The sequence below is a fragment of the Medicago sativa genome, chromosome 5 (genome assembly GCF_051527215.1).
Source record: "Medicago sativa cultivar Bolivia chromosome 5, Bolivia_mono, whole genome shotgun sequence".
Taxonomy (NCBI): Eukaryota; Viridiplantae; Streptophyta; class Magnoliopsida; order Fabales; family Fabaceae; genus Medicago; species Medicago sativa.
The window spans coordinates 10,964,526-10,987,204 of NC_140753.1; the positions used below are offsets into that span (position 1 = coordinate 10,964,526).

At 30.7% G+C, this 22,679-nt stretch overlaps 1 protein-coding gene across 2 annotated transcripts; it reads left to right on the top strand.

The window, feature by feature from the left end:
* The first annotated feature begins 12,524 nt into the window (after positions 1-12,524).
* On the top strand, positions 12,525-18,300 carry LOC146919961 (cholesterol 22-monohydroxylase CYP90B51). 2 transcript variants are annotated; one of them, XR_015011634.1, is made up of 9 exons: positions 12,525-12,850; positions 12,939-13,263; positions 13,350-13,502; positions 13,707-13,958; positions 14,202-14,294; positions 14,518-14,596; positions 14,715-14,821; positions 17,420-18,131; positions 18,241-18,300. XR_015011634.1 is itself a non-coding variant. In XM_085713347.1 (8 exons), exons 1-8 carry the CDS (start codon positions 12,639-12,641, stop codon positions 17,666-17,668), a joined length of 1,470 nt encoding a protein of 489 aa, XP_085569473.1. In that variant the 5' UTR covers positions 12,525-12,638; the 3' UTR covers positions 17,669-18,300. The 2 variants fall into 2 exon arrangements, 1 of the variants encoding a protein (XP_085569473.1); XM_085713347.1 differs by having other exon boundaries at positions 17,420-18,300.
* The last annotated feature ends 4,379 nt before the right edge of the window (positions 18,301-22,679 follow it).

Below are 22,679 nucleotides of genomic sequence, written 5' to 3' on the forward strand. Positions count from 1 at the left end.
AAAAGTATCACTCAAATAGAGGGAAATTTTTATCTTACAACTATAAGACTGACGATGTTTGTATTGGAAGGGGTGTTGGACGATAAAGAAATAACGAGAATAAAATAAATGTAGTAGTGATGCAAATGTTGTGTTGGATGTATGGTAAGACTAGACATGGAAGAATTAGAAATGACAACACGAGAGAGAGAGAGAGAGAGAGAGAGAGAGAGAGAGAGAGAGAGAGAGAGAGAGAGAGAGAGAGAGAGAGAGAGAGAGAGAGAGAGAGAGAGAGGATGGTGTATATCATAGAAAAGATGGTGGAAACCCGACTAACATGGTTTGATCATGTAAAAAGTATACATGTAGTTTTTGTACTAACTAGTGTTTTTAGAGGTACTCTTTTAGAAACTTAAGTTTAGATTTTTTTTTTTATAAATCAAATATTACAAATACAAGTGCATTGAATACACCTATTTTAATAAAAAACTTTACTATTTTCATAAAAACTTCAAGGTTTTTGTAAATGTTTTTAAAGAATGTCACGAAAGCACTTGTTATCATTTCCCTAACTATAATAGGGGTATCTTTGTAAATAAGTCATTTATACATGTGAATGTTTGAAAATAACTTTATAATGCTCCTTTCATTCTTAAATATATGTCGTAGTCAACCACATTAATACGTTTAATATAAAAACCTGATATATAGAAAGTATTCATTGAGACAAATCTAACAACATTTTACATGTTAATATTTGTATTTATACATTTAAGTACAGTCAAACTAATTTATATGAATATTGTACATCGTAAAAATGTGAACTGTATTTAAGAACTGCGGAAGTATTAAGAAACTACAAATATAAAAAGTGGTCTTGTAACTAATTATTTTGATAACCTAAACCCTTAGGACACAAGTTAAGGAACTTAAAATAGAATTAAGTAATAAATTTTATATTAAAAATATAACTTTTGAAACCTTTAAGGCATTGAATGTACAATTTAAAAAAAAAACTTCCACATTTAATTTCTTAACTTATGTTTCAAGGACACATGTTAGCATTTTCTTTAAATTAAATATATAATAGATCCTAAAAAAATTGGAAGAACAAAAATCACAGGATAACTTGAGGTGAGAAAAGTTATTTGACCAACCATTTTATTAAACAATTTGCGTGACAATCAAAAAATATATTTATAAAAAAAAAAAAAGATACACATTGTCACTATTCATTAAATGATGTTTGTGATCATATACATCATTTAATAAATAAATTCAAAATGTTAATTTTTGCTTATAATAGTGACCGGAGGTCGTAAGTACTAACATACAAATTAAAACAATAGAGAAAAAAAATAAAAATACAATATGAGTATTAAAAATAAAATTCTGATTTATGAGACCGAAACAAAATGCACTTGCACATACTGTGGTCACATTGAGTTGAATTGGTCAAAGGTATAGACTTATAAAACAGTGCCCTTGGAAAGCTATGATTAATAGAGGTAACAGACATACTTGGAGCATCGTGCGGCCATGTTTTCATTCAGAACCGCGCGTGGGCAATGATTGAGGGCCCCTCTTAATTGATTTTCTCAACTCAATCATGCATACGACCCTTTTTTCCATTGAATTTTTTATTTAAGGATTTATGAACTCAACTATTTTTACACATTCAAATGAACCTAACTCACCTGCATGCAACTGTTCCCAACATATAGTATGCAGTATCAGTGTATCACTTACTGCACTTTGAATTCTGAACTTTGAAGGTTAATTTGTTTGTTTTTGTTTTGTTCTTTCAATTGAATATATACCACTCTTTGTGTCAGTACATAACATACTCCCTCCGGTCTCAAATATAAGAAAAGATTCCTTTTTTAGATTCATTGAATAATTAATGTATCTGCTTTACAATGTAGTCCAGATACATTAACTACTCAATGAACCTAAAAAGGGAATATTTTCTTATATTTGAGACCGGAGGAAGTACAACAACACACCTCGTTTGTGTCAAAGACTCATAAAAAAGTTGGTAGTTGGTTGGTGTTGCTAGCTGTGCTGTGCATATGTAGCTTGTGGACCAGATTGTTATTATTGGAGTTTAAGCATCCCATGGTAGATTACAATCAAAATACTGTGCCTGCACTGTGTGAGATATGGGTTTCTTTCCTTCTTTCTGTCCTGCATGCTAGCTACTGCCTTCAAATTATTCTATTCAAATAGCTACTCCTATTATACAGCCTTATGCAATATACTCCTCCTAGATTCTTACAATGCAGCCAAATTCAATGTTTTAAAACCTGAACTGGACATTGATCTCATGGGATATTCGGGGATTTAAACGACTCAAATCATGATAAAACCATGGTTAAATTGTTCAAATAACTTAATGATAGACAATGCTGGTTAGGATTCTCAATCAGTTGAATCGTCTAATTCATTTCGATTTTAAAAATATTTGCCAAAACTTGTTCTTCTATCTATTATTCTTTAATGAGCGTTTGATTTGCGAAAAAATCAATGATTAGATATCACAATTCCAGTTGTATGATATTTAATTTAAAAACGACAAAATGGAGGGTAAATGGTTGGGGGGGTTTTTTTTTCTTTCCCTATTGCATATTTTTTGTTATTTTGTTTATAATATCTATTCTTCATCATAGTGACATTGATCATAGCTCTTGATTAGGAGGCGTTTGACTTGTTTGAATGATGTTGGTTAATACAAATATAAAGAGTACCAAAAAGCCAAATTCTAGGTCTAATGAAGAATGAGAGTTTGAACATAAAAAAACGTAGGGTTTTGTTCGGCGGTATGTAGAGGATAATGTTAACAATCATGTTGTTAGTAAGAAAAACACAAAAGTTTGTTGGAAGATATAGAGTTCTTGTATGTTTCTAAATTAGAAAATAGTAAATTGTTCTTGTTGAGTAGCTTCATAATCCGAAGTACGAAAATAGTAAATTGTTCTTGTTGAGTAGCTTCATAATCCGAAGTACAAGGAGTGAATTCTATCTCGATCACATGAGTGATTTTTAAGACATTTTGATCGATGAGGTAAAACATATAAAGAAATTATTTTATTTTTTTGTGTGGTAAAAGCCTAAAGAGAGAAAAATGCAAGAAGGGTAAGAAAACAACGGGGTCGTGTTACTATTGATACTTGAAATGGTCTTCTTACTCTCTGTGACCTTGAGAAATCAATTATTGTTTCTGTCATGTGCCAAAATTTAAAGCAAACATAGGTTTCTTAAACTTTATTTATCAAATACTCCATCCGTCCCTATATCTAAACACCCATTTGATTTTATTTTTGTCCTTAAATGTAAACTCATTTTCAAATTACTAGATGCATTTATTACTTTTTTCCTAAACATACACCTAATTAATACTACTAATTTGTCTTGAAATATGAATAATCAAATTTTTAATCATACTTGACAAATTAACATCTCTTCGTTAAGTGTCATAACATATGTATGTGATCCACCATCAAGAACTGCTCTCCCACAATATTGAATTGGGACAAGATGCCATCATTGAGGCCTTTGGGTGTCAATAGTGGTGTGGATCAACACATTGGAGAAAAAACAACCACGCTAATAAGAATGATATCACATCTTCTTCTAAAATTTGAAGGCTTAAAGATGAATTTTTTTTTCCTCTTATTTGTTGTTCAACCTCTGCTATTTTATCCAACATTTAATTTGTTGAAACAAGAGTGGTTCATATAATTCCTCTAGGGTTTTGATGATAACAAAGTATTAAAGAACAATTGTAATACTAACATATATTCAAGTGTACAGAATCAAAGAATGAATTTATCATTGAAGGATGAACATATGAAGAGCATCAGAAGGACCAAGAGAAGCCTAGAAGACTATGGTAGAAGATCTAAACAAAGATCAACCATAAGTCAATGTCCTTAGAAAAAGGATACCTCATAGAAGCTTGAGAGTTACCTCAATAGATTATGTGAAGGTCATCAGACTCAGAAGCTGACGACCAAACTTGGATGACCCTCAGATTTGATAAAATCCTAAGTGACTTAGAATCCACGTAGGTTTTGTCTTCTTTTGTGAATTGTCCCTATCATAGTATCTGATAGAGCAATTCTTTTGTCTTCTTCTGTCTACGTGTACAAACGGACAAAGGACCTCAAGAACAAAAGGAATGCAAAAGATAATTCTACTTTCAGCAAAGAAAATTCACAGGACTATTTAACAGAATTATTCATATCAGACAAAGGCCCAACATTCTTGATTGAAGCTTCTCAAAGACTCTATTTACACTGACACTCTTCTTCAACATCTCTCAAATGACTGCATATATAAGGAGCTGAAGATCTAATGAAGAATTAACAAGACTCTGCTATTTTACTGTGCAATTACTCTGTTAAATCAAATAACACAAAATACTTAGGATTTTTGTATTCAATTTCATATCTTAGAAATCTTAAAGAGTTTGTTCATTTGTTCAGTTTACACTACCATTGTTAAATCCAATATAAGAACAAATTGATTTGTTTACTATTGTAAACATTTAGAAAGTCTCTTGCCTACGTGCTTGAGCAAATAAGTCTCTTGGTGAAACCTTGAGCAACTAGGAAGTCTCTTGGAGTTGTCCTTGAGCAAAAAAGTCTTTAGGTAGTGTCCTAGAGCAAAAAAGTCTTTAGATAGTGTCCTAGAGCAAGGAATCCTTGAGCAGTTGTGCTTGAACAAGGAAGTCTCTTGGAAGGGTCCTTGAGCAATTTGTAATCCAGAGTGATTATAGTGAAATCTCTTGGAATTGCAAGGGGACTGGACTACTCCTGTGTTATGAGAAGAACCAATATAAAATTGCTTTGTGTCTCCTCTCTCTCTCTCTCTCTCTCTCTCTCTCTCTCTCTCTCTCTCTCTCTATCTTTGTGTTCTGTATTTATCTGCTGCATTCAGACTCTAAGTCAAAATTTGCATACCTCATATTCTAATCAGGTTTTTAACACCAAGAAAAAGAAACCAGAAAAAAGCAACACAATTCAAACCACCTTCTTATGTTTTACCCACCTTCGTAATTTTAGCTAACACTTTATATATCATAATATTCTCTCTCTCTCTCTCTCTCTCTCTCTCTCTCTCTCTCTCTCTCTCTCTCTCTCTCTCTCTCTCTCTCTCAAGTACGACGAAGTTCTAGCCCGTGCTTGGCACGGGTGTCCATACTAGTTTGATTTTATTTTTGTCCTTAAATGTAAACTCATTTTCAAATTACTAGATGCATTTATTACTTTTTTCCTAAACATACACCTAATTAATACTACTAATTTGTCTTGAAATATGAATAGTCAAATTTATTACACATACAAACAAAGGACAATTTGGTAATATTAATACACAAAACAGACACATTAATTACACGGATAACTTTTCTTAAGAAATGTGAAAAAAGCAAAGGGGGTGACATTAAGGGACGGAGGGAGTACATTTTTGTTGAAAATTGAATTTCATTTTGCTTTGCACATTTATCAGTTACTCAAAAATTTTAGACGAAGTTATAAGTTAGTCAATTTAATGCTCAATAAAAAAAACAAAACTCAAGATACCCGCCTCAAGATTATAGACTAAATTTAGGTTTTAAAGATAAGGGTTATGTTAACCAGTACCCCGGGGCACTCGTTAAGGAAGCCAAAAGAAGAAATTGCAAGTCTAAAAAGAGGCTTTTTAAGCTTTTAATGCATTGATTACACAACTTTCAATGCAAAAATTACTATATTTGCTCCCTTAACCAGTTCCCCGGGGCACTGGTTAACATTTCCCTAAAGATAATAGTAATGTTAAAGAATAACAAAATCTCAAAATGTGGCAAATCAAGTAGATGTGAAAGTTAATTGGTTGAGTGAGACGCAAAGAAACATGATTAAAAATAGAAAGATTAGAATTTTATGGGTTAAGCCTAATAGAAAGAGTTAGACTTTCACAACAAGATGAATTATTATTTGAATCAGATACAAAGAGATGTTAATATCATTATTCAACGGTATTTTGAATAAGATTACTTCTAAGTGATAACTTTCAATACATTGGATCAGGACTTTGAGTTTGAACCAATAATTTGTCTCTACACGATACGTTTTGAGTTTCGTTGTTGGACTAAAAATATCATCAAATGAGCATCTAAGTTTTTTTTTTTTTTGTATAATAAAATTTAAGAGTTTTATCCATTAGTAATTCAATTATCCATTAGTAACAACACACGTTGAATTGAAAGTGGAACCAAATACGTGGAATGATGAAAACGGAAATGTGATGTCTAGGAGTGATGCTTGTTGTGCGGTCAAGACCACAAATTCATTCGTAAATAAATATATAAAAATAATTTAATTTATTATTAATATCATTGAAAATATTTGGTCAATGTGTATTTTTATGAGTATGTCAAAATGAGTTGGATTTATCGTTCTAATCATATAAGTTTTTCTTTGAAAGGATGATCATATAAGTTATTATCCCAAAAATAGTTTATAAAATAATATATGTTATTTAATGTTTACTGTGGTAAACTTGGGACCTAAGTGAAATAAGATAAATTATTAGAGGAAAATGTTAGATATCAAGAATGATTTTATCAACAAAGATTCAAGAATGACGGCAGAATAATCACCCTTAGATTTCAGTATTATTTATTAACCTTTCATAAAAGAAAAAATACATAACACCCACCACCTCATGATTTCCGGCCAGACAGAAATTTTATTGGCTAACATTAATTTCGGGACAATTTCTTGATAAAATCTAAGGGTGATTATTCTGCCATGTCATTCTTGAATATTTCTTGATAAAATCTTTCTTGATATATAGCATTGCTCATTATTTGATAAACTATTTTTGAAAAACTTACAAAACAATTAAAGATAAAAAATATAGATTTTGTCAAAAAACAATAAAGATAAAAAATATAGATATTGATATAAAAATCAAAACAAATAAAAAAAAGGGAAGTACACAACAAAAACATTAAAAATTGTTTTAAAAATAGCCACAAAATAATTGTATAAATATTATTTCTTGTATAGAATTGGAGATGATTTATTTGGCTTTTGTGGATGTTTCTTAGCAAAATCCAGTCTTCAAATCAAATCGTGCTTGCTGTAAATGAAACTAAGGCCTACACATTAATCAATGGTTTTTTTTGAAGGAAATCAATGGTTGGTTGGCAAAATTAAATAAGATTGTATTCGTATTCGTAAACGTCACATCATTCACACGTGCGGTCCCGCCATGTTGATTCTTTATGATAGCCTCGTGGTAGCAATGATTGGCCATGCTGGCCACCCGCACGAGTGGATGGTCGTTTATTATGCTTATGGGCCTTTTATTCTCATTACTTGTTTATTTTCATCATTGAAAATAAAAATGGACTATGTCATATACACCACCCATTTTCTTCTTCCACCCCTGACCTCTTAACTCACCATAATTTTCTAAACTCGTTTGCTAATTGGTGTTTTAAGGGAATTAGTTAAGGAATTCATTAATAGAAACTTTATCTTAAAAATATAAATTTTTACTTTTGTCTTAAGAGTAATTAAATAATTCTAGCAAAGTTATTTATTTTAATACTTTAACCAATGTCCCAAAGACACTCATTAACATTCTCTTTTTTAAAATACACATACTATAGTTGCTGGAAAAATAAGGTTGTCCCAAAAGTTATTATAGAATAGTTGTACAAATATCATTTTTCAGAAGAAAAAAGTGTAATTGATAATTTATTTTATTTAATTTTTCTAAAGATGCCTCCTCCCTCTTCGGGTTTCCTATGTATAAGGGTGAAAATAGGTCTACCCAATCGATAAGAGCCTACAACATAGACTACATCATATCCAAATCATTTTTCCTGTTTTGTACTACGATTCATTTTTTTCCTTCTCTTATGTTTTTTGCGTATTTGCTCTCTATGAAGTCCAAATACTCCAAACAAGGAGTCGTAACCGTATCAGATACCGATACTCTGTTGATACTCGCACATAAGTATCACGAAGTATCAAAATTTATTATTTTAATTTAAAAAAAGTATTTTATCGGATACTTTTATGACACACTCGAGATACACACATAGACTTATAGGTAAGATACTTCACATATACATATCTCATAAAAGATTAAGGGTAAAAATGTGCAACAGTGCTGTGAAAATTTAGTAGGGATTTATATGATTCAATTTAAGATATAAATCACTATAATTGTTTCTCGGTTACCCACTTAAAAAATATGTGTTTAGTAGATGAAGGTAACGAAAGAGGATATTCAATCAATCAACATTAGGCAAAATTGGTTTCGAGTTCGTGTAATGATACTTTTGTTGATATCATATCATAAGAATGAAAATATAGTATAATTTATATGAAAAATTTACATTTTTTATTTTGATTACACGTATTATTTTTCGTAAATTTATGCTGTTGTAATTATTTATTAATGAAGTGTAATTAATGCTCATTTTTTTCAAGTATTTTACATGCATGTAATAGTATAATTTTTTAAAACATATCTTAACTGTATCGTTTCTTAAATTTTAAAACTTTTGCATATCTGAGTATTTGTATCGTGTCATACCTGCATCTGTCTTGCATAACATTTTTCGCGTCTTATGTTTTGTTTTCATGAGTGTTTTAGGATTTTAAAGGTAAAAGTATAAAATAGTTTTAAAATCTCTCTCACCCCCTTTTGAACCAAACATATATTTAACTAAGATTTTGTTGGAACAAAATAGATTTAAACAATGCCTCTTAAGTTTTGATGATAGCAATGTATTAAAATTTCAATTGGATATGCTAATATTTGTTCAAGTGTGCAGGACCATAGACTAAAATTTATTACGTCTTAATCAAAGTATTGGTTTTGGAAGAACAAATTGAAGAGCAAATATTTTCATGAGAAGCTACGTTGCAAGTCAGACTCTAAAGAAAGTCAAAATCTGGAAGCAGTCAGACTCTGAGGATCAGGATCTGGACAAGCTAAAGGATAAAGTAGCTGAAGCTTTGAAGATCAAGCCTGAATTATTATGAATATCATGCACAATGGTTCTAAAGCTATCAAATGGCCAATGGATGTCATTTTTAGTGAAGGTACATGAAGGATAACAGTGTACGCCCACTACTCCACTACCTCCAACATTCTCATGTGCATTGTACAAAACTACAAGAACGGTTAATTCCTCATCAAGGAAATGATTCAGATTCATTCATTTATAGGACATTACACAAATGAAGCAACAAATCAATGTTGAATGATCAAGCTTCTCAAATGAATCTTTGATGTGTTGGCACGCTTTAACGTCTCTTTTCTACCTCTATATAAAGAATTGAAGATTTGAAGAATTTACAAGACTCTGCAATATTTTACAAGTGTCAAAACTCTGTCAAAATCATTATGCATCAATCACTTTGAATTTCTTATAAACTTTCATATCTTAGAAATTCTTAAGTCTACAGTCTGAACTGTTTTGTATTTGTGAATACATCTGATTGTATATCAAGTGTTCAACCAAACAATTGTTTCTTTGTAATTCTTGTTTGTTAGAAATTTATTGCTTGTGTGCTTGAACAAATGTAATCATGTGTGATTATAGTGAAAAATCTATTGTAAGTGACAAGGGGTCTAGCTACTTCTAGCTTGTGGAAGGATCCATGATAATTATTTGTGTCTCTTTCTGTCTCTTTGTTATCCTCTGCACTTAACTCTGAACATTGCTTCAGGTTCTGAACTTTATGAGAAGCTGAACTCCGAACTTAGTTAAAAAGAAGAAAAAACTAACACAATTCAACTCCTATGTTTTTCTCACCTTTAGATTTATTCTCTCCCCTCATTTAAACCAAATATATATTTAATTAAAATATTTGTCCTCCCATTCTCTCCCTTTTCCTCCCCTCTCCATTAAAATTTCTCATACTTCTCTCTTCCGTTGAACTTATGAATGAGTTTACACAGAGTTTATCGTCATGAGAAAGGAGCAAGATGTAGTGGTAATTTAATTTCTGATTAAGTTAAAGAAATTATATTTGAAAGCTACTGTGCAACATCTATAAGTTTGCAAGCACAAGAAGTGATCACCATACGAACACGGCATTTTATTCTCAGATGTTCATTGATATCAATGATCATGTGCTTTTACACATTCAATTTAGTGTAAAGATAATGGCTTATAAAAAAAATGTGTGTATAACTAAATATATGTGCTTATAACTAAATATTTATTTTCTCTAAAAATAAAATAAAATTGAGAGAATAATCTCTCGGCTTTTTCTGTCCTTTTTTACTCTTCAGCTCAGCCTTGTAAACAAAAAAATAATTTTTATTTCTATAAATAGTGGAATAGATTGGATGATAAACTAAACTTTACAATCGTTAGAAGAAGACAAAAAACTAAATTTTACTAAGTAATAGTGGAATAGATTGAATAAATAGAATAATATTTAATAGAGATAAATATTTTTTTTACAAAAAATTGTTAGAAGTATAATTATTTAGAAATTTCCTTAAAAAAAATATTTAGAAATTAGTAGTTAGTTCCATAACTAATTTGTTAGTCTATATAAAGTGACGAAGAATGACACGATTCAAGTAATGAAAAATATCATTCAACTTTCAAGAAATATTACTAAATAGTGGTAGAACCTAACCCAACCTAACACAATCGGTCTTAAGTGAGGATTGCCTCAACTTATATGATGTAAGACTATTTAACACACTCCCTCACGACCAACACAATTGGACTTGGTTTGTAAGCATAAATGGTGGATGACCCGATAGCAGAAACTTGATAACATGTGATTCAATGGATATTAATGGAGACTCTCATGCCATCTTTGAAATCGTGGTTGAAACATACATAGCCACGCAAAATTGATTTGCGAGTTGAGAATTACCCCTACTTATTAACACATTTCTAGACCATCTTTTATCCGATACGAGACACTTCAACAAGAATTAAAACGACTATAATACCTTTGGATTTTTCTAGTCATATGAACTAGACAAATAAGGCTATAATCAATTACTTGCATTTGTGAGACATTGGCATTATGATATTCACGCCTTATACAAGTGTCATGTCAATACTTACACTTTTGTGAAGGATGAAGTTAAAAATATGTTAGCATTCTGGCACCCAATGAATTCAATGAAAGAAAAAAGAAATCCAAACCACTTGTATCTTTGGTTGCAAAGGAACAACTCAAGTTGACAACATGGTTATACATGCCACTTAAGATTCCTAAGTTGGCTTCAGAAGATGTTAATATGAATTTTCCTCTTAGACTACCTCCAACTTAGCTATTTAAAGATTTCATAAAAATGGCTCGTTTCATTTTTTTTCTCTCAAAAGATTAATGATATTTTCACGGGAACTAAGAAGAAAAACGAAGAAAAACTCTACTCAATAAAAGTTCACTATTTAAAAATAGCAACTTCTTTTTTTGGTGGTGGCCGGGGTTTGAACCCCAGACCTTGTATATTATCATGCGTTGTCCCATACCAACTGAGCTAAGCTCACAAGGATTAAAATAGCAACTTCTAAATACACGTTAGATTCTCAAAGAGATTAATATATAAAACAAACAATAGAAAAATAATATTTTTAATATTTTTAATAAGTTAAATCTTAATTCCATCACTTTCAATCAATTATATGAAGTTTTTAGAAACTAGATAAAATTGAAGATTTGATTATAGCCATTTGGATCCTTGTGTGGATATCTCCAAAAGGGCGGCGATATTTTCTGCCTTCATTCCACAAACATGTAAACTTAGTTCCATATATATCACTTTCTAATTGTCTAATTATATCCATTCACTAGGTCATTTCAGAAAGAAGAAAAGAAAAAACACCAATTAAACGAAGTAAGAAAGAAATATACATAAAGAAAGTGACAAAGTGTCTCATATTAATCTTTGCATGCGTTGAATATAATTGAACTGCTCTATGAAGATCAGAACAGGGGAAACAGAAAAAGTGTACACCACATAGATTTTTTTTTGTTAACTATTTTAAGGGAAAAACCTTCTAATCTAGAGTTCGATCAAAGATAAATAAATCTAAGGTTATGTTAACATGTGTCTTTCATAAGGACACATGATAAGATTTCAAAATATAGTTAGTATTTATTGGAGAAAAAAAGTAATAATCAAAAGTTTAAGAAATAAATTAGTACAATTTCGATGTATTGTATAATTTTCATCTTTAGTATTGTAACATGTGTTCTAAGACACTAGACACATGTTAACAATTCTCATAAATCTAACAAAAAATTGTTTCATTCAAATATTAAACTTGTGTTCTTCAAAACTATTCGTGGGTATTTATTAATCATTTGAGGTAAATAAAATTAAAATAAAAAAGAAAAGTTAGTTAATTTATTTTTAAGCATAAATTAAATTTTATTTCGCAAAGCGCACTGTTTTTCCATAGTGTAAAGCCAATTTCGCTGCTACTTTTCGGTTTTTTTCACTTTAAAGGCAGAACAGAAGCTTATAAAAGCACACCCTATTGGCTTCACACATTCATTGAAATCACATGCATCATTGATTTCACATAACAATTACCATTTTTTTGTTTTGCTTTGAACAACAAAGTACAAACATAAATTAAGACCAGACAATTTTTAAGGTTAAGCACCATGTCTGACTCAGATATAACTTTCTATTTTCTTTCTTCAATTCTTTCTCTTCTCATCTTCATTTTCTTTCTCATCAAAACAAAACAAGCCAAACCCAAGTTTAATCTTCCACCAGGAAGAATGGGCTGGCCTTTCATTGGTGAAACTATTGGTTACTTGAAGCCTTATTCTGCTACAACTATAGGAAAATTCATGGAACAACACATAGCAAGGTAAAAAATTTATAATAAATAAATAAATAAATAATTTTTTAGAGAAACAAAAATGACCCTTTTAATCTAACTACAAAATTATATGCAGGTATGGTAAAATTTACAAATCAAATTTGTTTGGTGGACCAACAATAGTTTCAGCAGATGCAGGATTGAATAGGTTCATATTACAAAATGAAGGGAAATTATTTGAGTGTAGTTATCCAAGTAGCATTGGTGGAATACTTGGGAAATGGTCTATGTTGGTTTTGGTTGGTGACATGCATAGAGACATGCGTAATATATCCCTCAATTTTTTGTGTCATGCTAGACTTAGAACACATCTATTGAAAGAGGTTGAGAAACATAGCCGTCTTGTTATAAGCTCTTGGAAGGAAAAAACCACATTTGCTGCTCAAGATGAAGCTAAAAAGGTAACATGATTTTATATTTTAATGGAATATTTTTTTTATATTTAATAGATAAAGATAAACTAAAGTTTGTTTGGTTTAAATTGCAGTTCACATTTAATTTGATGGCAGAACACATTATGAGTCTTCAACCTGGGAAAATAGAGACAGAGAACTTAAAGAAAGAGTATGTTACTTTTATGAAAGGTGTTGTATCAGCACCATTGAATTTTCCTGGAACTGCTTACTGGAGAGCATTAAAGGTATTGATGATAATGATGAATATATTTTTTTATTTAATCTAGATAACCCCATTTTGTTATTATATTTAGTGCATGTTTAATTACATGGCTGAGTTGCCATGATTTTAGCAAAAGAGCTTGGGTCTATGTTTGCTATCACGGTAGATATGTCAGAATTACGATAACCTACGGTGATTCTGACATATGTTTGTTTGTATTTTACAGTCAAGATGCACAATATTGAAGTTCATAGAGGGAAAAATGGAAGAAAGAATCAAAAGAATGCAAGAGGGAAATGAAAATTCGGAGGAAAATGATCTTTTGAACTGGGTTTTGAAACATTCAAATCTTTCAACAGAGCAAATTCTTGACTTGATTCTCAGCTTGCTCTTTGCTGGTCATGAAACTTCATCTGTTTCCATAGCTCTAGCTATTTACTTTCTTCCTGGTTGTCCTCAAGCTATACTACAATTGAGGGTAAGCAATTTTAGTGATGCTATTATTATTCCATGAAGTATGAACACAGACACAAACACCAGACACGACACAGACACCAACACCGACACGTCAACACCACTAATTATATTTGTCGATGTTGTGCTTCGGTTTTCTATAGAATATATACACGTTCTTTCTCACTTCAGCTTCTAGCTTATAAAATATTGAGAATTTTACTGTAGTAATAATTATGTTTTGTTTTTTACTGTGGAAAAACAATAGGAAGAACACAGAGAAATCGCCAGAGCCAAAAAACTGGCAGGGGAAACAGAACTGACTTGGGAAGACTACAAAAAAATGGAATTTACTCACTGTGTAAGTCATAAATGATAAATAAATTGGAGGGGTCTTCTTGTCCTTTTTTTTAATATAAAATATAAATAAGCATATGCATTATTATATTAGATGACAAATGCCCTTTAAAGTGTTCACAACAGAACATAATTATTTGTTTAAACAAAGAAGAAAAATCTATAATCTTTACGTAAAGTATATTATATTTTATGCATAACATTATTAGTTGCTCATATTTGTACAGGTTGTGAACGAGACACTTAGGCTGGGTAATGTTGTGAGGTTCCTTCATAGGAAGGCTCTTAAAGATGTTCGGTACAAAGGTACATTAGTACTATAAATAAATTCTTTTTTAGTAGTAAGATCAAAATCTCTTTTGTGAGAAAAAGGAAATAGAGAATAGTTATAGTAAAGGGGAAATTCTTTTTGTGTTTGTGAAAGGTTATGATATTCCATGTGGGTGGAAAGTCCTTCCGGTCATTGCAGCCGTGCATTTGGATCCTTTACTTTTTGACCAACCTCAACACTTTAATCCATGGAGATGGCAGGTTAGTCCTTTCTACTTGATAAGTAACATCTAGTCTAGATATAAAGCGCGCAAACCGATACATTGGTGATCGTTCGATTAAAGTCAGACGTCCCATATTTTGATTTTGATATTGGAATATGAATCATTTGATTTTGATTCAAGAATCACTGATGTGTCGACTATGTGAATGTAGATAATTATTTTGATTCTAAAGCATGTCTTTGAAATATTAATAAACATTATGTAATTATTAGGAAAAGGGGGGAAAAGAATAAAAATAATAAGTAATAGGGGTCCCCAAGCACTTAAATTTGTTATTGTGGTGTGGATCCCTACTTGGGCTTTCCTTTGAAGGTGTGGTTGTGAACAAAATTTGGTTCACTTTTAAGGGTTGAGATTTTTGCCAAAAATGTAACTTCGTATAGGGTCATTTAGCTTCTTGAGTTATTATCTTCCTACTTTGAAAGAACACAACAAGTTTTTACGTTTGGCGATTCAGAATCAGACCAAACATAACGTACACACGCTGCACGGCTTTGACAAAATATTAACAAAAAATTGAAAAAACAATGCTTTTGATATTTTTTTTTTTTTTTGAACGAATGCTTTTGATATTTGATTACTGTTAATGTTGACTTGGTCCTATAGCTATACCACACTTTTATTCATCACCAATGCACATGCTCTAAAGCTCTAAATCTTTAGTGGTAGTCCCCTAGCTAACTATAAATTATTCAGTGTTGGGTCAACATTCATTTGGTTAGTTAAAGTAATTAATTTAATACATCTCTCTCAACCAATGCTTATGGCTCAAGGAATGATTAAAGTATATAATAATTTTCTTCAATTATTAATCTTTTGCAATTTAAATACGATATGCTTTAAAAATATTGATATAGAATAAATTATTTTATTGTTCTATGAATTAATATTTAATTTTCATTTAGTGATAGTAATTAGTGACTAGGTTAGAAGTCAACTATATCTCACAATAGAGGATCAAGTACATGGGTCCGTCCATCCCTTTCCATGCATGTGCCAAAGTTTCAATTTAGAATCTGGGTTATTACTATTAGGCTTAACTTAACTACAAAAATTAGTTCAAAAGTTGAAGCTTACACAAGTCTATATCTCAATCGAGATTTTTGGATTTAATTGTAACTCAACCCAAAAATTAAACCCTCTTTTACAATACCTGGGGCGTACAAAGCTATTTTTTTTTAAGCAAAGAAAAATTATATAAAAAATAAAGGGATACAAATAATGAGAATGGACTTGACTCGGGAATAACCCAAAGAGAAATATATTGTGTTAAATCAGTCTAGATGGATCAACTCTAATCTATCCTAACAAAAATTCATTAACGTGCAACCCAACAAGCTTGTGTACGGACATGAAACTAAGTTACAAAAAAGTATGAAAAGCGAACATTTACAATAACAGTTAAAGTATAAAAATGGCAAAATAACAAAGCTATCATTTGTATTTATAGTAAGTTTGTTAAAATTACAATGAATAGTGTAACTTTGGCATTGTAATTTTATCAAATTTACCCTAATTTGAAACATGCGCATGTAGATAGGATCTTTAGTGGTTAGCAGGCATTGCATTGGCCTTCAGAGATGATGATGAAGTGTCATAATCAACGATGGGTATGTTGTGAACAGTAGTACTACGGATGTATGTAGGTCCCAAAAGATGTTATTATGATGATGAGCAAGCATGGCCCTTGTGTGAACGTGTGGGCAGCAGGCCCTGAGTTTCCAGGTCATTAATTAATGCCCATGTGGAAAGTGGGCCTCTCACTTGCACGTGCATATCTACCTTTTCTCTTTTATTTTTTCCATCATGGTCCTAACTTGGTCAATACGTGTCAAGTGTGAATTTAGTAGTATTTGAGATTTTGATATCATAAATGAGTTTAAGTCAGTTAATTAGGTGAGATTATTTGAATATGTTGATTGATTTTCCGCACTAACCACTTTGTGCTCTAATATGATATCTTCTACTGATATTTTAGACTCCCCTAACATAAAAACTCACTTCTCACACACATTTATTTATTAGGAGTATCACTTGATTACATAAGATTAGTGCGGAATATCGAACATGTACATATGTAGCCAAGTGGGAAAAGTGATAAGTTTCTAGATAACACAATTATGAGTGTGACAAAGTATCATAGTCCACTCCAGCACCAGAAATCATCAATCTTAATACTATTATTTATCCTTAGCCTCGAGTTGTCATATGTAGTCACGCCTTCATGTGTCATGATTGGATGTTGTATCTATACATTCTAATAATAATGTTAGGGAAGGTTCCATATCTCATGCAGTAAAAACCACATCGGGTTTTATAGTTGGAGTAATCTTGGTTGTCTAATTAAGATCGGATGATTTTGATTTCAATCATTTTTATTCTTTTTTTTTATTAAATTTTAAAAACCTATACTAAAATCTGAAGTGTTTGCTTTTGATCGGATGGTCGGAAATGCTCAAGACTGCATACATATGTTATGCTCAAGATTGCATAACATTTTTGTTTTCAAATAAATAGTATATGCTAACTACCATTTGAATATTATATTGATGTTAATGTTGGGTTGGTGGTGCAGAACAATGGTAATAATGGACCAAACTCAAGTGCATCTGGCAATAGTAATATTTTCTTACCGTTTGGAGGAGGACCAAGATTATGCGCAGGATCAGAATTAGCAAAGCTTGAAATGGCTGTTTTCATTCATCATCTCATTCTCAACTACAATTGGGAATTAACTGATAATAACGATCAAGCTTTTGCATATCCTTTTGTTGATTTTCCTAAAGGCCTACAAATAAGAGTTCAAGCCCACTCTATAATATGATCATATCATCAATTAAAAGTCCAATTAGTTAGATCTCCCATTCTTATAACTAAGAAAAAGACCGCATGCCATGCTACCTACTAGCTATATATATAGCCTTTCGTGTTGAATTACGAGGGATTTTGGATTTCATGTTATACTAGATGTGTCGTCTGATCTCAAATCAATTTTCCTGATCGATTGTCTATAATTAAGCTATTGATTGTGTAATCAACAATTTCAAATCCGATTAGCAGCCAAAATTCAAAATTGGGTGTAACCGCATATGTTTTTTAGGAAAACGATTCGGGTATGATTTGAAGATACTTTTAGGGCATCACATATGAACCAATCAATTGAAGTACAAGGGCATGTCAATAGGACCACTTTCATTATCCGTTTTCTTCTCCCTCTAGGCTCTATTAGATTTCAATGTCCACTACCCCACCCACATTGTACATTTTATATATTTATTTGTATTATTATCCCAGTACTGCATTTCCAAAAGGCTAGGACGACGAGTGAATATTTTATTCATTTGTATTATTATCCCAGGACTGTAATCTTTTTTTTTTTTTTTTTTTTTTTGGTACATCCCAGGACTGTAATCTACTATTACTATATGTAATAATCCAGTTATCTATTGTGTACAATCTTTTTTTTTTTTTTTTTTTGGGTATAATCATGTGTACAATATATACTGCGTTCTATTAATGATTTATTCAGTCAGAAACAGCTATTACGACACTTATTACTTCACAAACTCAACACTCTTCATAGTATTCTGGAAGTAAATCATTGAACATGCCCATAAGATTTTTGGTTAACTGAAGGCAGCTCAAGAATGAACAAGTGCACATGAATTAATTGGTTTTTCAATCCCTAAAACCATGAAATCAGAAACAGACTCACATGAGTGTGAATGTGTGGATTCGATTATATATAAGAAACTTCGTCCTGTTTATAAAATAAAAATAAAAATTACCCTTCATCCTAACCCAATTTATTTGGGTAAATGTTGATCACTACGTTCAGTGGCGACAGCACCCCCCAGCTAGCCTGGGCTGGTGCCCGGGCTCTGCCACTACCTTGCTTCCTAACAGCCCAATCCAATAGCCCAATTCCTATTTTTTTTTTTTTAAAAAAAGGGCAAAGTTGTGTATTTTTAAGGAAAATGCTAGATGTTTCAGCTGAAGTACATGTTTGGTTCATAAAAAAAGGGCAAAGTTATGTTAATCTTATAATTTTATTGTCAATTAATAAAAAAAAAGGATGAAAAAACTAAATAAAAGTAGCATAAGGTAGTTAGTCCATGTATAGAAGTAGCATAAGGTGGTTAGACCGAATGGAAGATAGTCCAATAATCCGAGGTAAAATTTGCGATAAAATTTTCGCCCAGGCTCTATATAAATCCTGGCTTCGCCACTGACTACGTTGATGGTAAAATGTAAATTAAATATATATATATATATATAACTCCAATTTTAACATTGATATTTGCTTTCCTAAAAAAAAAAATTGATATTTGCTGTTATAATTTCGTAACTTGAGACAACTTATATTTGCTACTATACGATTGTTGTTATCATTTGCGTCCCTTACTGACCTAAAAATTTGTTCTTGTAGTTTTTTATAGACACATTGTTGATCAATCTGGAAGCCCGGAATCTCTTCGCAATAATGATGTATGTAAAAACGACTTTTAGAATAAAAAATTAAGATCCTGGATTTGAGACTTTCTACACTAAAAATATTCTCTTAAATGAAGGTATTCATGCGTGGATGGCGGCTCAAGATCAGTCTCGTGAAAATCTTATATTCCCTGAGGAGGTTCTACCACGTGGAAACACTCTTTAATAGAACTTTAGCTTTAATTGTCCGTGACCAAGAAACTACAGGTTTTGCTTGGTGGGCTGGATGCCCGATATATCAATTTATCCCATAAAAAGTTTTAGTTTTAAGTCAGAATCAATTCCAATACGGAATCAATATAATGCTACGATAAAACATCCTAAAATGTCAAAACTAATTATACACATCTAAATTTAATTTATTAATTTTGGCAGGCTTATATGTGAAACCTAAAATACAATATTTAAATTTGTTTATGTTCACATGGATGAGGATATTCACGAATCCTTTCGGCTTAATTTGCAAGTACACATGATATTATTCAGCACATGTGCATAATTAATTTCCGTTTAAATTTTGCATAAACATATCAACTAAAATAGTCAAATAGTACTAGTTTGTTAAGTGTTGTTTTCATTTGATAGCTATATATATACAGTGGGCAGTGGCTGTGGCCATGCATACAGTATATACGTATTCTGAATTGAATAAATTTCAATTATTGAAGCTTAGTCAAAAAATATCAATTATTGATGTCAACGTTAAAGTCGTATATATATATATATAGATGAGATTAACATATAAGTTGCGTACAAAAGTATATTTACTGATTTGGCAAATATATGCATGCTTGAACCGTGAATAGCGCCGGATCATGAAATTTTTGTCAGCTTATATTTGCCATTTATATAGCTAGCTTCCTTGTTAGGCTAACTTTCACTTTCTGATCTTCTTTGTATTCCTTTTGATGCTCCTTCGTCCTCTCAATATCTATGGTCTACATAGACGCACGTTTGTGTAAGGTAGGTAGGGCTGGGCATGGTTCGGTTATCCATATTAACCGAACCGAATCGAACCGAATTGGTGAAATGGTTCGGAATAACCGAACCGTTTAAGTTTTGGAAGTAACTGAACCGAACCAAAATTATGGTTCGGTTAACCGTTTGCTTGCCTATTAACCGAATCGAACCAAACCATTAAGCATATCTATTTAAAACCAACTTATTTTAAAAAAAAAATAACTTATTTTATGCAAAACAACTTATTTTAAAATCAACTTATTCAAAACAGCTTATTTATGCAAAACAGCTTATTAGGATCTCATTTTTCAAAATAACTTATTCAAAACAACTTATTTATACGAAACAACTTATTAGGATCTCTTTTTAAGAAACAACTTATTCAAAACAACTTATTTATACAAAACGGCTTATCAAGATCTCTTTTTTCAAAACTACTTATTCAAAACAGCTTATTTATGCAAAACAGCTTATTAGGATCTCTTTTTTCAAAATAACTTATTCAAAACAACTTATTTATACGAAATAGCTTATTAGGATCTCTTTTTAAAAACAACTTATTCAAAACAGCTTAATTATGCAAAACAGCTTATTAGGATCTCTTTTTTCAAAATAACTTATTCAAAACAACTTATTTATGCAAAACAGCTTATTAGGATTTCTTTTTTCAAAATAACTTATTCAAAACAGCTTATTTATGCAAAATAGCTTATTAGGATCTATTTTTTCAAAATATCTTATTCAAAACAACTTATTTATGCAAAAAAATTATTAAGATCTCTTTTTTTATATTCGAAACAACTTATTTATGCAAAACAGCTTATTAGGATCTCATTTTTCAAAATAATTTATTTGAAACAACTTATTTATGCAAAACAGCTTATTAAGATCTCTTTTTTCAAAATAACTTATTCAAAACAGCTTATTTATGCAAAACAACTTTTTAGGATCTATTTTTTCGAAATAACTTATTCAAAACAACTTATTTATGCAAAAAATTATTAAGATCTCTTTTTTTATATTTGAAACAACTTATTTATGCAAAACAACTTATTAGGATCTCATTTTTCAAAATTACTTATTTGCATAAATAAGTTGTTTTGAATAAGTTATTTTGAAAAAATAGATCCTAATAAGCTGTTTTGCATAAATAAGCTGTTTTGAATAGGTTATTTTGAAAAAAAAGAGATCCTAATAAGTTGTTTTGCATAAATAAGCTCTTTTGAATAAGTTATTTTGCATAAATAAGTTGTTTTGAATAAGTAGTTTTGAAAAAAGAGATCTTGATAAGTCGTTTTGTATAAATAAGCTGTTTTGAATAAGTTATTTTGAAAAAAGAGATCCTAATAAGTTGTTTTACATAAATAAGCGATTTTGAATAAGTTATTTCGAAAAAAGATATCCTAATAAGTTGTTTTGCATAAATAAGCTGTTTTGAATAAGTAGTTTTGAAAAAAGAGATCTTGATAAGCTGTTTTGTATAAATAAGCTGTTTTGAATAAGTTATTTTGAAAAAAGAGATCCTAAAAAGCTGTTTTACATAAATAAGCTATTTTGAACAAGTTATTTTGAAAAAAGAGATCCTAATAAGCTGTTTTGCATAAATAAGCTGTTTTGAATAAGTAGTTTTGAAAAAAGAGATCTTGATAAGCCGTTTTGTATAAATAAGCAGTTTTGAATAAGTTTTTTTTAAAATGAGATCCTAATAAGGTGTTTCGTATAAATAAGTTGTTTTGAATAAGTTATTTTGAAAAATGAGATCCTAATAATCTGTTTTGCATAAATAAGCTATTTTGAATAAGTAGTTTTGAAAAAAGAGATCTTGATAAGCCGTTTTGTATAAATAAGCTGTTTTGAATAAGTTATTTTGAAAAAAGAGATCCTAATAAGCTGTTTTACATAAATAAGCTATTTTGAATAAGTTATTTTGAAAAATGAGATCCTAATAAGCTGTTTTGCATAAATAAGCTGTTTTGAATAAGTTGATTTTAAAATAAGTTGTTTTGCATAAAATAAGTTTTTTTAAAATAAGTTTTTTTTTTTTTAAAATAAGTTGGTTTTAAATAGATATGCTTAATGGTTCGGTTCGGTTTGGATAACTGTGGTTATTAATGGTTCGGTTCGGTTAATTAACTGTTATCAAAATAATGGTTCAGTTCATAAATTTGTGAAATGGTTCAGTTAATTTTGATATGGTTCGGTTCGGTTCGGTTAACCGTTAATTTTGCCCAGCCCTAAAAGTAGGTCTAGGACTTTATTAGGACAGCACTAACAGTACGTGCGTTCTCTTCAATCACAACAAATCCTAATCTTGGCTGATTCTTGCTTCAATCCTACCCCGATTGAAAGTGTGTCTGGTATCCAACACGCGTTATATTGAT

Coding starts and splice junctions, on each gene's coding strand:
- LOC146919961 (XM_085713347.1), top strand. CDS start 12,639: ATGTCTGACTCAGATATAACTTTCTATTTTCTTTCTTCAATTCTTTCT. Junction 13,959..14,201: donor AAGCTATACTACAATTGAGG/GTAAGCAATTTT, acceptor GAAAAACAATAG/GAAGAACACAGAGAAATCGC. Junction 14,597..14,714: donor TAAAGATGTTCGGTACAAAG/GTACATTAGTAC, acceptor TGTTTGTGAAAG/GTTATGATATTCCATGTGGG.